The following is a 17,464-nucleotide window of genomic DNA, read 5'->3' as shown; positions in this document are numbered from 1 at the left end:
AAAGATGTGAACCGCTTGAGAATCTGCTTGCTAAGCAAGTTGGTTCTCTAAGGGTTTGCAAGAAAAAGAAAATTATTTTGAAGATCAATAAATATTTAGTCAGCTGCTTTTTATAAATAATGAATTGTCTTTGTTCATAAAGTGATTTTGCAGTTGGTGTTATTGACTGTGACCCCGGAGTGTCTGACAAACACAAAATATAAACAAGTATTGGGGTGTTGTAGATGATGAAGGGTATTATGATATTTATTTGATATTGTATTATTATCTAAAGACCTATAGATATGTTGGAATTTTTAAGCACTGTACCGAACTGAACTGTGCTAGCATTGAGAAATCCTATATATGTTTATGTATATATTCCCAAAAGTAAATGGTGTACAGTGTTCAGACCTTTTAAAACTTTCCAAATGTTGCTCCACAACTGCCTGATAAATGGTTGGTTATAAAGGGCTTTACAGAGTTTACTAAAAGTCAGAACCTATGCCGTGGTAGAGTTGTGCCTTATATTAAGAAACTGTGTTCTATCGCCTCCTTTAACATCAGTATGTCATCATCACAGTCTGTATCTGCTATTCCTGTATATGCTGTGTATTCTCCATTCAGAGCAACACATCAGAATGAGCTTATCATTTAATAACCTTACATGATCTGCTGCATATTTATTATCCATATATCAAACTAAACACATCTTTTTAAGCTGGCTTATTCTGTCTGATAATTTTAGCTAATAAATTTAAATTCAATTTTATTATTGTATTTATTCAGGTTTTATTGTACTGTAATATTTTATTAATTTTATGTTGTGACTGTTGCTATTAATGTGCTCTGTAAGGTGTCCTTGTGTACCTGCCTATAAATAAAATAAATTGTTGTTATTATTACTAATTCTTGTAGTTATTAACCACATACTAGGGTTGGGTGATGTGTAAAATTCTCAGGTCAATTAATCATCCCCTAGTGATTTTTTTTTTTTTTTTTTTGCCAAGGGTGACTTAATTCATTTTTTAACTGAATAATATGTTCTATTATGCACTGTAAAAAGGTTTTAAAGTACTTTGTTTAATTTACAAAACTACTGTACATACTGATGAACTGGTGGCTAACAAGAAACCAACCTTACCAGATCTTGGTTTCAAATCAAATGTGCGTTGTGAGCCAAAAAATGTAACCAAATTTATTTATTAACTAAACAAGATGTTGGTTGTTTCGAAAGATTCACAGTGAACTTGCATAGTCATTTATGTGTACACCATAGAGCACACTAAATAGGTATATCCAATGCAGTTAGCACAAGTGCTAAAGGCTTGTCTCACCAGCCATTAGTTATTGGTGCATTTGAATTTTAAAAAAGTAAAAAAAATTAAGTAGTGCAGTATGACATGGTTAGAATGTACCATAGCCATTTTATTTATATTTGTGTGAATAAATGCTAATAAATTGTTTTCTTTATTCATTCTTTGCCAACTATTGTTTTAGAGCCTAATAAGTGTATTGTTTTGCTAAATCTCAATTTCAATTTTCAGATCATCCCAAATGGCAAACTTACCTGAGCAGGAAATGATCTGTTATAGCCTTTAGCAAAATTAAGTGATACCCCTTTCAACTTTAGTAATAATCTGTGTCAAAATCTTTTGTGGAAGTTGATGGAATGCGTTACCCAGCGATTACACTACTGTACCAAGGATACTCCTCCATCTGCTTTTAAAGCCACCAACAATTTCATAGACCTACTTCCTTAATAGGAAATTGATGTTTGTGTCCTGTAGGGCTAGACACAGAGCATTGACCAAACTGGTTTCCTGATGGTTTACTAATTCTAAAAAGGTTAGATAAGATGTTAAAGCCAGCATATATTGCAATATACCATAATGCCACTTTGGCATTCTTTTTGACAAGTATTCATTTTCTAAATTGCAAGTCTTTCGTCTCATCAGAAGCTGCAGTCTTTCATAAATACAGAAAAATGTTAGGTGACACATACAGAGACTGGACAGTCAGTTGCGGTGAATGAATAAACCAGGCAGGACCTTGTCTATCCACTATCACATCCAGACTTACTGCAGAACACCCACCATGTTGAACCCTCCACCTTTCTTCTCTTAATAATATGCCACATTCTGTGTCTGCTGTGGGTCTTCGTTATAAGTAACAACAGAGAACAATGTCACATTACTACTTTGCATTTTGCAAAGGTGATGTAATTGTGTTTGTTTGTTTATGCTAAAAAATGCTTTTAAAGTATGTAGTTTACATGCATTGCTTGTACAGTCTGTTTACAGCCTATTCATATACAACAAAGGGTACAAGTGCCTCCTCATTTTCTCCTCAACTACTATCTCCAGCATTTTGAGAGTGCATCCCATTACTATGCCAACTTTCTTAATTAGTTATTTTGGCTTGTTGGGCCTCTTCTGAAATGATGTTGGCACCCTACAATGTAAAAAAAAATCTGGATTGTCTTTCACAGAATTATAGAATATTTTAAGGATGTTATTGTCCACATATAAAGAATGTCACATCTGCTTTACTCTGTCTCATATAGTTCCTTTGTATTATTAGACCAGTCCAGCCTGTCACTGATGAGGACCCCCAAGTAACAGTGTACTACCTCAACATCCATTCCCTGAATAATGACTTGGCATATGACTGTTTGTTTTGGTAAACGTCAGTAACTAGTTCCTTGATTTTGCTAATTTTTAATTGTGGGCAATTCTCTTTTCACCAAGAAACTAAATTCTCCACCTGATCTCTATGCTGTTTACTCCCCCTTGTCAATACATGTCAATAGTGCAAAATCATCATAAGTGACATGACCTGGTGTTATATTTTGTCCGAGGTATACAGGGTGAACAGCAAAGGTGATGGGACCATTTCTTGAAGTGTTCCAGTGTTGCTCATAGGGTTGAGTTTCAGCACTAATGTCACTGATTCTGCTTCTCAAAGTCCCAATTCGATATCAATTTATCATGACTGAATTAGCGTGCACTATATTTGAAATGGTGGCTTTTTTAGAAATTTCTTAACCATGCATAGACAACATTAATATAATATGACAAATTTCATTAATGCTTTTTACTCATTCAGAATTCACCATAATTTAAGTAACATATGTATCGCCACATCATAGTCCACACATATTATGGGGGGCTTCTTGTTATAATACAGTGCAATAGCATCTACTTTATAAAACATATGTATCATCTTGTGAGTAATATAAAATAATCAAATATTGCTTTTTAAATAATAAATGTTATTCAATAACATATTTGTGTATTGTGAATCTCCATGTAGACACCCTTCAACTAAACTGTTAGCCAAATTTATCCCCCTATTGAATATTTAAAATAATCTTGAATTAGTCAAAATTAAAGATACATTAGAAAGACTCATGTCTTTCTTTAATTCTACAAGTTACATATATATCTTCAGTTGCTCACTTGTAGCAGTCACGTTAATCAGTCTCAAAAATGTGTCTTGACAGTTCTCGGACAAGAAGGAAGCATTTTGAAATGAGGATCTAGAGTTGATGATGTTAACAGCGACATTGAATGAATAGAACATAAAAGAAAAAGACCTGGCCATCATGACTGATAATGCCACTATTATGGAGGTACTTTAAGTTGGCTGCTTTGTGTACATGCATACTTTTGAATCACATGATGCTCTGAAAATTCCAACAATGGCCTTCTTGCTAAAGTCCACTTATCTTTAGGGTCTCTTAACTTTAGAGATAAAAACTGCTATAGCTTGTATTATTTTTTTGGGGATGAGGTGAATTAAATGGAAGCTTGATGCTAAACACTGTCTCCTGTGCAGATTGTTTTAGGCTCTACTCGTTTGGATATCGACTGAGATTACATTTATGCGTGTTGTTGGCATAAATAATTTCTTAAATTTGTTGAATTACAACAATAAGTAACTTCTATGGAACTGGAATAATGCAGGATATTTTTCCGCAGGTACTTTTTGAAGCCTTAGTGACCAACTGAACAGGTTACACAGGATGCCATGAAGTTGGTTGACACAGGACTTAAGTACTCAAAGACTGATTTGGTCTCGTGGCTTTTCCTTTTTATTGGCTCTGCTGTTGTCTCCTCACCTGGGCATACTCGTGGTCAGAGGTAGACTCATCATTGATCATGCCAGTTGAAGTGGTAGAAGTAAAATATACATAGGCAGTTTTTGATGCAGTAGAGATGGTATGGGAGGACTGGTCATTGAACGAAAGTGAAGGTTAGAGAGAAAATCTATTCAAAATTTGATTTAGGCCATTGGCTTTGTCCACATTCCCTTCTGGCACCTGAGGATTCGATTGATTTTATTCATTAATTATGCCCAGTCCGTTCCAAACATTTTTCATGTTGTTTTGAGTTTTGTTGTTTTTTTTTTTTTTGCCTATAAGCTTCCTTTCCCTCATTTGTGAGCATAGTCAGGGTTACCTAAAAATGAGGAAACAGTACACGGAGTGTTGCAGATTGCTTAGGTGACCCACTCCAGATCCAGCAATGGTAATCCATGGTGGCAAACCGGGTTGTGACCCAAGGGTTGAGAAACACTGGCTTAAGCAACCCACTGTGACCCAGTGGTTGAGAAACACTGACTTAAGCAAATTACCACAACCCACTCATGAGCCAATGACAGCAACCCACAACCAGCTGGCATTGCAATTCAGTGGTTGAGAAACATTGCCTGACAGAGACCTGCCGTGCAGCCGCTGAGACACAAAGATTGGCTTGTGTTGCTCTGTCTATGTCTGATTGTACCAGATGAAATATGTCCAGCGTTAAAATAGTTTCAGGAATTTTAGGCCAGCTCTCCATAATCCACAAAGAAAAAAATGCTTCTCATAATTACAAGCTGTCATTGTTTAATTTATTCTGCAATGTGCTTATCTGAAACAAAGATTAATTTTAGAAAATAGTTTTCACCATTTGTCTAACAAAAAATATATATATATTCTCACACTTTGATCCAATTAATTGATACTGACAATGAAGCACTAGTTAAATGTAAATGCACATGCTCTTATCAGTTTTAATCATTTTTAATCATTAATTGTACTACAGAATTTTTTCTGTTAAAATATACTTTTACTATATTTATAGTTTTTTTCTGTTTTGTTTTTTTACAATGTACCGGCTAGATATTGCTAATTCTTGAGGTGTAATTATAAATATGGATTATTGTTTTAATTGTGCAGTTTTTGTTTCTTACCAAAACATACTTTATGGCACACAAATGAAAATTAAACACAGTACAAACCCTTAAAAGCTGCAAATCTAGGAAATGTACCTAAGATATCAAGGCTAACATGCTTAACAAGTTTACAAGCAAAACCTGACACATTTTGCTGTTAAGCTAACAAGCCTAATCTATACTAATAAAAGGCAAAGCCCTCACTCACTCACTCACTCACTGACTCATCACTAATTCTCCAACTTCCCGTGTGGGTGGAAGGCTGAAATTTGGCAGGTTCATTCCTTACAGCTTCCTTACAAAAGTTGGGCAGGTTTCATTTCGAAATTCTACGTGTAATGGTCATAACTGGAAGCTGTTTTTCTCCATTTACTGTAATGGAGATGAGCTTGAACGCCGTGGGGGCGGAGTTTCGTGTGACATCATCACGCCTCTCACGTAATATCACAGAACATAGAAAGCCAGGAAGACCTCCAAAAAGCGCTGAAGAAAACATGCATTATATAATTGAGAAGGCAGCGAAACAATAAGAAGCGAGCGAGTGACATATACAACCATATTCATGAGTTCTGCTACTTCGGAAACAAAGCACGATGTAAACCTACACTTTAAATTAAGTTCATAGACAGGCTGCCGCTGGCGTTTGTAATTTAGTGCCTGCCCATATAAGGCCGTCCGTCAGCAGCAATCCAATAGCAAACTCCCACTAAATATTCACGGGTGAAGGACTGTGCTTATGGAGAGGAAGATGAGATGGTCAGGGTGGTGTTTGACACAAACTCAGCGAAACTGCGAGAGAAAGTTTTAAGTGCCAGGACTAAGGTAACATTAAATACAGCCATGGACATAGCGAGATGGCACCAGCACAGCTGGGAACCTTCGATGCATGTACACCGAGGCTCACGTGAACTGGCGCAGTGCACAGATAAAAGCAACAGTTCCAAAGAGCTGAACAAAACCGAATTACACAATTGAAAAGGCAGCAAAAATATGAAGCGTCTGATAAGCATATTCATAAATCCAGCTACTGCGGAAACAAAGCACACGGTGGAAAAAGTCAATGTCCCGCTAAAGGAAGACAGTGTAAAAAACCCGTGCATGCAGTGTGTCAGGTCTCAGATAAAGAAGAAGACGAGCTGTTTATTGATGCAGTAAGAAACGAATCGATGAATGAAACCTGTCATCTTTACAACGATTGACAAACACGGAATGTAACTTGAACACAACACATCCTACAAATACGAACCTGATTGAAAGAAATAATGATAATCAAATCCTTGATGACAGCAACACTCAGTAACACTCACAAAACAAATACTGTATATTGACAGTCATGTTACGTTATTTTTAAAATGTTCCCTTTTTTTTCTAGCTTTTTAACACACTACTTCTCGCTGCGATACGCGGGTATATATATATGTATATATATATCCCGATCTACATACTCGAATAATGGATACTTTATTCGCCATCAATGATTGTTTTGGTAAAGCCATACTCAGTGTATTCATTAGATGAGCGGTAAAAAGTAAGAGCGAGGGAGGATGACTTATTGAGGCATGCAGGCTGTAGTCTGCGTCAACTCTATCTGAATTGCGATCACATTTGAAAAATATATCTTTTCAAGTTCTATTTAGTCCATATGTGTCAAACTCAAGGGCCGGGCCACATCCGCCCGGCGTGTAATTATATCCGCCCGAGATCATTTTATATACTGTATTATTGTTATTAATGGCCGGGTATATGAAGCGCTGGTAACACAATAAACTACAGATCACATAATACAGCGCTTCAGCTGCCTTGCCAAACACTTACGCGTTAATCAAGTCTAGCTTATGATGCTGCAAGTTATTGTGAAGCTAGCTCACACGATGCTGAAGAGAAAAGTTGATTCTGAAAATAGAGCCTTTAAAAACCGATGGGAGGCTGAGTATATGTTTACTGAACCCGTGTGTCTCATTTGTGGAGCTAATGTGGCTGTAATTACAGAATTTAATCTAAGACGGCACTATGAGACAAAACATCAGGGAGTTCTGTGTTGTGGAGATTCTCAGGATGGATTGCAGGTGCTCATCAGTGAGGCTGAAAGACCTGAATGCAATGCAGAAGATACAGAAAGCAGAAGAATTAAATAAGAATCTGACACTTCAGCGGACGTTTTTACCTGTGCACAATCACAAAGTGATTTCAAGTGAAGTTGCTTTTATGGGAGACACAAATGCACCAGTGCAACTTTCCCTGTTGCCAAGTAATGTTAAACCAAGTCGTCACTACGGTGTTCCCAAATACGCACTTTGCTGATAAACGAGCGCACTGAGTTTGCACGGCGCTTTGGTGACTTTGAAGAACAAAAAAAGTCCGTCTACATGCGGCTCGAACCTTGTGCATGTTTGGTAGCACATATCTGTGTGAGAAGCTCTTCTCAGTGATAAAGACTAACAAAACAGCACACAGGAGTCGCCTCACTGATGAGCACCTGCAATCCATCCTGAGAATCTCCACAACACAGAACCTCACACCAAACATAAACGAACCTGTTGCCAAAAAAAGATGCCAGGCGTCCAGCTCTAAAATGACATATGAGCAAAGACAACTTAATGATTTGATTTGTTATTGCTGAAAGGAACACATTTTATTTATATTTCCAGGTTTTGTTATGCAGCATGTTCATATTTGAATTTGTATAATTTTGAAAGGATATATTTTTATGGAGAGCAAAATCTTTTGGGATATTTAAAATCTAAGTTTATTTTTTATATAAATTTACATAAGAGTAAAGAAATTTGAATGTTTGTTCTTTTAAGTTATTTAAGGTTTGAGTTGATTTATTCACGAATAATATTCCTGTCTGTTTTACCATTCCTACCAAAGATATTTCTGTCGACTAAATAAAAATTCCTTCTATTTAAAATTTAAATAGAACTTGAACAAATACGATAGTTCATAATATCCACGCAGACTTGCACGTAAGAGCGGAGTTATCCGTTTTAACAAGCAGCGTATTGCACTGATCTGAAATAGCTGTGTGTGTATATATGTAGATATGTATGTATATGTATATATATGTTTATATATGTGTGTGTGTATGTATATATATATATGTGTGTGTATGTATGTATGTGTGTATGTATATGTATGTGTATATATGTAGATATATATATGTATGTATATATGTGTATGTGTATATATGTGTATATGTATAGATATGTATATATATATGTTTGTGTGTGTGTATATATATATATATATATATATATATATATATATATATATATATATATGACAGCAACACTCATCACTCACAACAGTGACAAAACAATTACAGTGACAATCATGTTACGTTATTTTCAAAATGTTTCCTTTTCTTTTTCATTGCTTCTTCAACACACTACTTCTCCGCTGCGAAGCGCAGGTATTTTGCTAGTGTTTAATAAGCAGCAATTTCAAGTTTTCTTTGATCTCTTCTTTTTCTACTCGAAAACGTGTGCTGCTGTTCAAACTCCGAGAAGCAGTGTCCATTTTAATTGAAGGACAAAATATAAGAAGGTCTGAATTCACTGAAGTAGCTAGGGCTGCCACAAGTAGTCGTCATAATCAATAATCATTGATTATTAAAAATGTTGATGCCTTTCATTGATTGGTTGATTACATCATTAGCCTGAGTAGTTGTGCTGCACCTTTGCGTCACTACTTCATACTGTATATTTAAACAGTTGTTAAAAAATTTGTCTGAAATTAAAATAGCTGTTGAAATTACTGCTTGCCATCTTTTTTTGTGCAGACTTATCAGTTGTGCCTTCATTAATGTACTGCACATTTTTATGCAGAACATTTTTGCTGAGCAGGTAATACAGTAAACGTGGTTTATGTATGAAAAAAAATGTTTGCAGTTTTGTGGACCACACTAAACAGAAACAAATACACACATTAAAGTAATGTTTGGACTTAAACAATCCACTTATAATTTTAAATAGTGAATTTTATGTCATGCATTACTTTCCATAAACACTTCACTTGGCAAGAAGAGTATAATTTATAAAGAAGCAATCTTGATGGAACAGGTGAGAGCTATGTAGCAACAAGACATGCTCATTTAATCATAGTTTCCCATGGTATTTAAAAATGTGTTGCCTTTTTGTAGTAGTGTGTCTCATGTTCAATTTCATTTCTGTATTCTATATAAAGGCAAATGACTCTACACACTATCTAAGGCTAGAGTCTGATGCCTTCATTCATGATTTTCTAAATGATACCCTCTGCCTGCAGATTTATAATTAGAAAGGATGCAATCATAGACATCTTTGAGTAATGTTCTGGTGCTTTATCGTATTACAGTGCATTGATCTTTTTTCCTACCAAATGTGGTTATCCTGGGACTCTCCCTGAGCCTAGTTCTTGGAGATAATTTCTTATTCTGCATGCACCAGTTCCAGAGTTAGGCCTCAATGAAAGGCACATTTCCAGAAAATGGAATGCAATTTTACATCTTCTCCTGTTTTCTGCACCCTCGAAATTCTTCTGCTATCCCACAGATGATGGCAGAGAGCCCATTTAAAATTAGTGTAGTTTAAAGTCGACATGGGGGCCTATTCTACAGTCAACTTAAGAGAGCCCATTCAGAGCACCAGGAGAAATATGTTGTGAATGGCTGCATGCCCTGAGAAAGCAGAAACATTCTGACACTTTAAAACAGTTTTCAGACAGAAACGTTGGTAATTATAAACAGAGTAGAGGCCAGTCATATAACAGGATATATTCTTATATATAGTAATTTTGTGCAGAGTGGATTTTTTCCATCTGTGGCTTGTTTGCTTTGGGAATTTTGTCATGGAAAAGTTTTAAGGTGATAACTAAATATTTTTATAAATTATTTGCTGAATTGAAGTGTTAGCCACAGCATTTTCTAGATTTTATTTTTCAATGAATGCAGCTTTATTATTTTTTTAAGAACTGCTTCAATTATGACAGCAAATTCTTTTAAACTGTATACTTTATGTACTGTACTTGCCTATCAAACTGTATTCGTTAATTGTATTATTGGTAATGTTGGAATAAAGCTTATTGCTGGTAGTCTGTCTCGATTTTTCTTTTTTCTTTTTTTTCTCATTTTGCTCAAGTTTTATTTTGTGAGCCTGTATCAGGTGTATATTTTGACTTTTAAACCACTGAATAAAGCAGACATAGGAGAAGGTTGTTTATGAAATAGTTGATATTTAGCTTGTAATGCATGCAGGTGGTTATGCTGTTTGCAGAAAGTATTCATTTTATGAAGCCCATGACCCCAGGTTTAGCCATTAGACCACCATTAACCCAGAAGGTGAATGTATTAAAATTATTGTAGTATTAACACATATAAAGTAGGATGTAACATTTGGACAAAAACAATGTATTATACAGTAATATATCACTTGCCACCTATGCTGTTAAAATTTCAGAATTTTAATGTAATTTTATCTTTTAATTACTACATTCACTAAAGAGTGTAACATCCTTTTACTGCTTAGAGGTCTTTTAGCAAAAGTGTCCAAACCTTGAAGAATCAAACTTGGATAGGATGCTAGTCCATCATGGACAACACTTCCATGCTCCCAGTCCCCCACTCCGAAACATCAAAGACAAACAGGCAAAATAGTTCATAAAAATAGAGAGTATGAAGAATAGAACACATTAAGAAGATGGCAAGCGCAGTGCACAAAGAGATCAGGCTGATGCCAAGGTCATGGGGGCTGGAACAAAATAAAGCTGATCCCATCATCACTGTTTCCATTAAGTAAATTTTTAAAAATGTAAAAATCTGTTAAAGGTTCATGGTGGGTGTTTTTTTTTACACCCAATGTTGGACAGGCAGTTGTTCTGCTTCTGGTGACTACTTCGTGTGTGAGAAAAAAAAGTTTAATATTAAATAAGTTTATTTTTATCTATGTGTAAATGTAGTAAATCATTATAAAATCATTATTAGATTTACACTGTAGTTATATTTAATTTTGCAATATGATTATTTTTACAAAGTGTAGTTATAATTGTGTTTTAGAATTTTCTTTCTTAATATTACTTGTATTATTAATGGTAGGAAGATTGGTTTGTTTTAATAGCTAAAAAAACTACTAAATATACTGTTTATTAAAATATTTGTACATACTTGTGTACAAAAGGAGTGTGTGTTGTTTGACTGGTCTAGGCAGAGCCGTTTAAGTACTGTTTGATCTCATAAATATCATACTTTTTATGTTGGTGATAGATATTTTTTTTTCCTTTTTACATGAAGAAGGCAAATTTTGGGCTTGGTTGTAAAATTATCTTTCCCTTTATGATCTCTCTCAATCCTAATATATCTGCACTAAAAGCTTAAGGGAGTTATTTTTTCATCTTCTGAAAATTATTTCTGATAGAAGGGTTTGGTTCGGTATGTGGTCCACATAGCATGACATAATAATTAATACATTGGGAGAAAAGTAAACTGTATGTGGGTCCAATTTTTAAGCATTTACCTGCAACCATCTATTTTTACACTTTTTTTATATTAATGAAGAAATAAATGTTTTGTTTTGAGTATTTGGTTTGAGTCAGTATTTCAAATGATGCATGCAGAAATTGCTGCATTGCTTATTAAAATTAAAATACAACCAGTCTGTAATTTATGTTGTATTAATATGTTTTGTGATTGAACTTTTCTTTGTAGGTTTTACTTATTCTACAAATCTGTTCTAATGTTTTCCAAATTTTTTGTTTAAATTTTCATTTTCACTTTAAAGAACAGACCTTTATAATTACATGTATTTTCAAAATAAACTATATGGTACAGAAGGCAGAATTAAGAGATCAGATTAATTTACGAATTAGATATATGTATTTCAAGTAAGGAATGAATTTGGTTGGACTTGTATATGAATGTCCTACTTAGTATATATAATATATATTTGTGTGTGTGTGTATATACACACTGATCAGTCACAACAGTAAAGCCACCCGCCTAATATTTTGTATGTCTCCCTCATGCTGTGGAAACATCTCTGACTCGTTGAGGACTGGACTCCTAAAGACCTCTAGAGGTGTCCTGTGGTATCTGACATCAAGATGTTACCAGCAGATCTTTTAAGTTCTGTATCCTAAGAAGTGGGGCCTCCATTGATCTGGCTAGTTTCTCCAGCACATTCAATATATCCTCAATTCCATTTATATCTGGAGAATTTGAAAGCCAAGTTAACATCTTGAAATTTTTGATATGTTCCTTAAACCATTCCCGAATAAGGTTTTCCAGTTTGGCAGGACGTATTATCCTGCTGAAAGAGGCCATTGCCATCAGGGAATACTGTTGCCATGAAGGTGTGTACATGGTCTGCCACAATATTTAGGTAGGTGGTACACATCATAGTAACATCCACATGAATGCCAGGACCCAAGTTTTTCCAGCATAACATTGCCCAGAGCATCACTCTGCCTTGGCCAGCTTGCCTTCTTCCTATTATCTTACTACCATCTCTTCCCCAGATAAACAATGCATGCTCACCTGGCTGATCTTTTGGTAGGAAATAACCACTGCATCCCGAGAACATCCCACAAGACCTGTCATTTTGGAGGTGGTCTGACCCAGTCATCTAGCCATTATAATTTGGCCCCTGTGAGTTACTCAGATACTTATGTTTGTTGTTTTCTTTTCCTTCTTCCAACACATCAGTTTCAAAAACTGACTGTTCACTTGCTGCCTAATATATCCCACCCCTTGACAGATGCCATTGTAAATAGATAATCAATGTTATTCAGTTTACCTTTGAGTGCTTTTAATGCTGAGGCAGATCAGTGTGTGTACTGTGTGTGTGTGTGTGTGTATGTATGTAGTGCTTGAAATTAAAGTTTGGTGGTGTTTATTGAAAGAGGAACAGGTATCAAACAGAAGTTGCTTAGATGGTAGAAGTGAAATTATGATTTAAATGTGTGGTTCCTTCTGTTTTATTAAACACTGTATGTTTCATTGCAGGTCTATCTCAAGGCCCCTATGATACTTAATGGAGTCTGTGTTATATGGAAAGGATGGATTGATTTGCAGAGACTTGATGGTATGGGGTGCCTGGAGTTTGATGATGAAAGAGCCCAGGTAGATTATGGAAATATTTCTCTTTTGCTTGGAATATGTCTACAATCCTTTTTATTAGTTTCATATCCTTAAAGGGATCTTAATTGGGTATCTAGGTAATAAAAAGAAAACCTGTTTATGCAGATTAACAGAAAGTATCCATCTTGATGTTTCACCTTTTCTTAATAGTCTGCTAGTGGAAAAATAAAAAATTTGAGAAAGAGGAAGGTGAAATAAAATTCTAGGTAAAATTACAGTCAAGGCTAATGCAGATAACTGTTGAAGAAAAAAACAGAAACTGTTCAAGGAATCCATGGCTTTATGTTCTTCTGAACAACTATCTGCTAGACCAAAAAATATAAGACAGTTTTCTCCTTGTCCCCTTTAATGTATATAGATTATTCCAAGTGCATACTTTTTCATTAGAGTAAAGTAACATAACAGACAATGGTAAATTATAAAATCTTTAAATGTTTAGTAAAACTTTTTTTTTTATTAGAATTTTTATGCCTTTTTTTCTTGATGTTGCCTCCTTGCATAAGATGAGAGGTTCATCTGTGAAGTTTGTGTACCCAGGAGGTTGCAGGGACGCTCTGGTTTGTATGAAAGAGCAAGTGTTAGTAAAATCCTGACATAGTTAACTCAGAGTTATGAAATAAAGCACACACTACCTTCATGAAGTTGTTTTTTAATCTGTGCTTAAAAATGTTTGTGTTAGCCATTACACATTTATTGTTGTGGCAGAACATAAAGTATAATAAATGGCTATACAGTCACATAATAAATGAAAATTTTACCTCACTTTACTTTTTAATAACGTCTTTGTTTTTCACAATCGTAGATACCGTCGTTCTCGGCAAACGGTATGCAACAGCCAAGTCCTGAATACGCATGCCACCTTCATACTTTTCAAGAATCAATTCAAATTTAAGTGAAAAAACACAAAATCACGTTGTGACGATGTGGGTGTGCTGTATGCTCCCATCTGCTGTCGGGGAGCTCTTGAACCCTACACCGTCGGTAATGTGCCTCACTGCTAAGCTCATCAGTAAAAACAAAGCAAGGGGATGATGAAAAAGTGCAAAGTGCTTTTATTAAAACAATCAACAAAACAAGGTGTTCAGATTTAAAGTGCAGTCTCCAAAGTTCCAATAAATAATCCATAAAATCAGAAGTGAAACATGGAGGTTTAAAACAATAGAAAAAAGTCTTGTTAAAATACAGGAGGAAGCATTTTTTTTTTTTTTTTTTTTTAAAGAAGAATCCCAGTGCCTTTTTACCTGGCGGCCCCCCTGCTTCCCAACAGAGGAGTCGCCCTACTTGCAGCCGACCTTCACTCTGCCTACTTTAGCTACTTCATGCGCACTCACTCTCTCTCTCTCTCTCTCTCTCTCTCTCTCAACCTCCCGTCCGTTCTTTCTTTTTCCTCCCCTTCTAGCCGACTCACACATCTATTTATAAAGATAAGCAGCCCCAGGAACAATCACGAATGCGGATGGTCTCTCACCTGTGCACTTAGGTGAGAAATGCCCACATCGCGAATTGCCCTGAGAACCGCTTCAGCCACAAAACCACCTCACCCCCTCACCAAGCCGTGAGCGCGGTGATTATTTATTTTAAAACTGGGCTTTGACAGGAGCTGTGGACACGTGAAAATTCACAGAGAGATATAGCGTGGGTTGTTCACTAAATGCTAGGAACTACCGCACTGACGCTCGTGGGCAGTCGTGGCTTTGTCTCGAGAGATGTAAACAAAGGTAGCGTGCGGTGTTCTAGCATGCGAGTTGTATTCCAAACAGAGGTCGTATACCAAGAAAAATTTTTCGCGTCCAAACAGGGCGTATACCAAGTTGGTCTTATTCCAAAGCAGACGTATACCGAGGTACCACTGTGTGTATATATGTATTATTTATATATATATATATATATATATATATATATATATATATATATATATATATATATATATATATATATATATATATATATATATATATATATATATATATATATATATAGTATATCTATGTGTGTGTATACATACACACAATACACCAATCATTTATAATGCATTTTGACTCACATTTGGACAAATACTCTGTCCTGAACAGTAGCTATCTGTGTGCCTTTTTATTCTGTGCTGACTTCAAAGTACAGTTGGCGGTGGTGAAGTCCTGAGCTGAGCAGGTACAATGCCAGGATGTTACTCAGCCCCCCTGGATGGATTCTGCTTTGCACCTGTAGGAGCATTTGGGCATACAGTAGATAGAGATGTCTAGGCTTTAGTGGATATCTGAAAATGAACACTATTTTGAGGGTTTAGGCCAAATTCACTAATTGGCAATTGAACCTAGTATAGCATCCTTTGATTTACAAGAATCTAACTAATTTTAATCTATATTTTTTACTTTAAGTACAATTTCTTCAAAGGTGATATCAATTACTTAAGTTTTCTAGCTCAATAAACTTTGCCAAGGCTACTTCAGGCTTTCGTGGTGTTGTGGTGTTTTTCTTAATTTGCCATTACTTAATTATATAGTACACTAAGAAACATAACAATGTGCACCTTTATTTAGAATTTATTTTTATATTTTTTTTAAATGTTATTTTGTAATTGTTACTTAATTTGTTTAAAATACACCTTTACAACTTACATTACTATTGTACAGTATACTGTAATATTCCCTTTAAATGGTTATAGTACAGATGTGACTTAGCAGAGTGAATTTTGAAAACTTTCATTAATGAGAAATTCTTGCACAAAATAGAATGAATAGACATTGTTAGTTTTGATTTTCAAATAAGCTTTTTTTGTGGTGATTGTGATCCTTTGGGGAAAAAAATCTAATAGGTATGAGAACAGCAAAATTGCTGTTTATGTATTTTTAACATGTTAGTTGTTGGCTTGGACAGTTTAGACACTGAAAAAATATAAAATCTTGTCACTTTCATGGCAGCAGTACTCAACACAAACTTGGGGATTATACAAACTTCAATTGTGTTGTATGATGATTTAATTTTTGAAAAAAGTAGTTTTAGTTTAGTAGGTTTAGTTTTCAATTTAAGTTTATTCTTTTATTGTCCATTTATTAACCCTGCAAAGAATAATGTTAGCAATTCACATATTTTGTGAATATCAGATGATATTTTATTTTGATAAATAAATAAAATAAAATTGATAAACTATCAGTGGAGGTATTATTTTGCCCATGCCTCTTTTACCATTTTAAGGTCAGAGTGGGCCTGGAACTTGTTCTTAAGGCTGAAACCATGTATAACATTTTAGCTTTTTATGATGCAGTAGAATAAACTCAATATTTACACTTTTTAATAATGTTCAGTACGGTAAAATCCACATTTACACTTTTTATAAGTCTGTGACATTATATGTGTCAATGTCTTGGAACAGCATGAAGATGCATTGGCACAGCAGGCTTTTGAAGAAGCTAGAAGGAGAACAAGAGACTTTGAGGACAGAGACAGGTCTCATCGAGAAGATTTGGAGGTGAGCCTTGTTTTTGTAAAGGTTTGGATTTGTGTCTTATTGTGATGTGTGTGTATGTGTTTTCCTTGTTGCATAATTCTCTTTTATTAGTTTACTTAGAATTAAAACTCTCGCATGTCAATATTTATTGGTGCAGTATTCTATTAAGTAAATAATTCATAACCGAATAAGTCATTTGGAAATTTTATTCTGTGTTTAAGTAATGTGACACCTGATTTTTCTAAAAAAAAAAAAAAACAGCCAAGAAAGTGCTACAGATTAAAAGCCTTCTGCACAATATTTGTTTCTAAGGTGTATAAAATAATTTACAGGCTCAAGTAATATATAGTATAAAAGAATATATATTTTATTAGTAGTAGTATTATAAGGAATTGGTATACAGTTTCATTGAAGGTAATTGGGGAAAATATTTTTACACCACACTCCAAAGGACGTTTTAGACATGCAGTTCTTTACCAGATATTAGTAGAAACTGTTTAACGTATATTGGTTCACAGAAATACAAAATGAATTTGTTTTCTTTCAGTTTGACAGATATGGGAAAATATCATCAAAGTCTATGAATAGATAGCTTTAATTTTGCTTTGAATTCAACTATGTTTAAAAGAACCTTTCTTTATTTAAACTGACTTTAATGGAGACCAGATTCCCAGAACGAATGATCTCAAAGTGCCCCACCCACTTTGCTT

General features: G+C 34.9%; 1 protein-coding gene across 1 annotated transcript in view; it reads left to right on the top strand.

Annotated features, from left to right (window-relative positions):
• The window catches only part of cbfb (core-binding factor subunit beta), an 85,139-nt gene that overhangs the window by 50,625 nt on the left and 17,050 nt on the right, over nt 1-17,464 (top strand). Inside the window, exons 4-5 of the mRNA XM_039763001.1 lie at nt 13,175-13,291; nt 16,680-16,775. Coding sequence (XP_039618935.1) covers nt 13,175-13,291; nt 16,680-16,775 — 213 coding nt within the window. The remainder of the gene's footprint in view (nt 1-13,174; nt 13,292-16,679; nt 16,776-17,464) is intronic.

The sequence above is a fragment of the Polypterus senegalus genome, chromosome 9, assembly GCF_016835505.1.
Source record: "Polypterus senegalus isolate Bchr_013 chromosome 9, ASM1683550v1, whole genome shotgun sequence".
Classification (NCBI taxonomy): domain Eukaryota; kingdom Metazoa; phylum Chordata; class Cladistia; order Polypteriformes; family Polypteridae; genus Polypterus; species Polypterus senegalus.
This window is presented reverse-complemented; position numbering and strand designations above follow the sequence as displayed.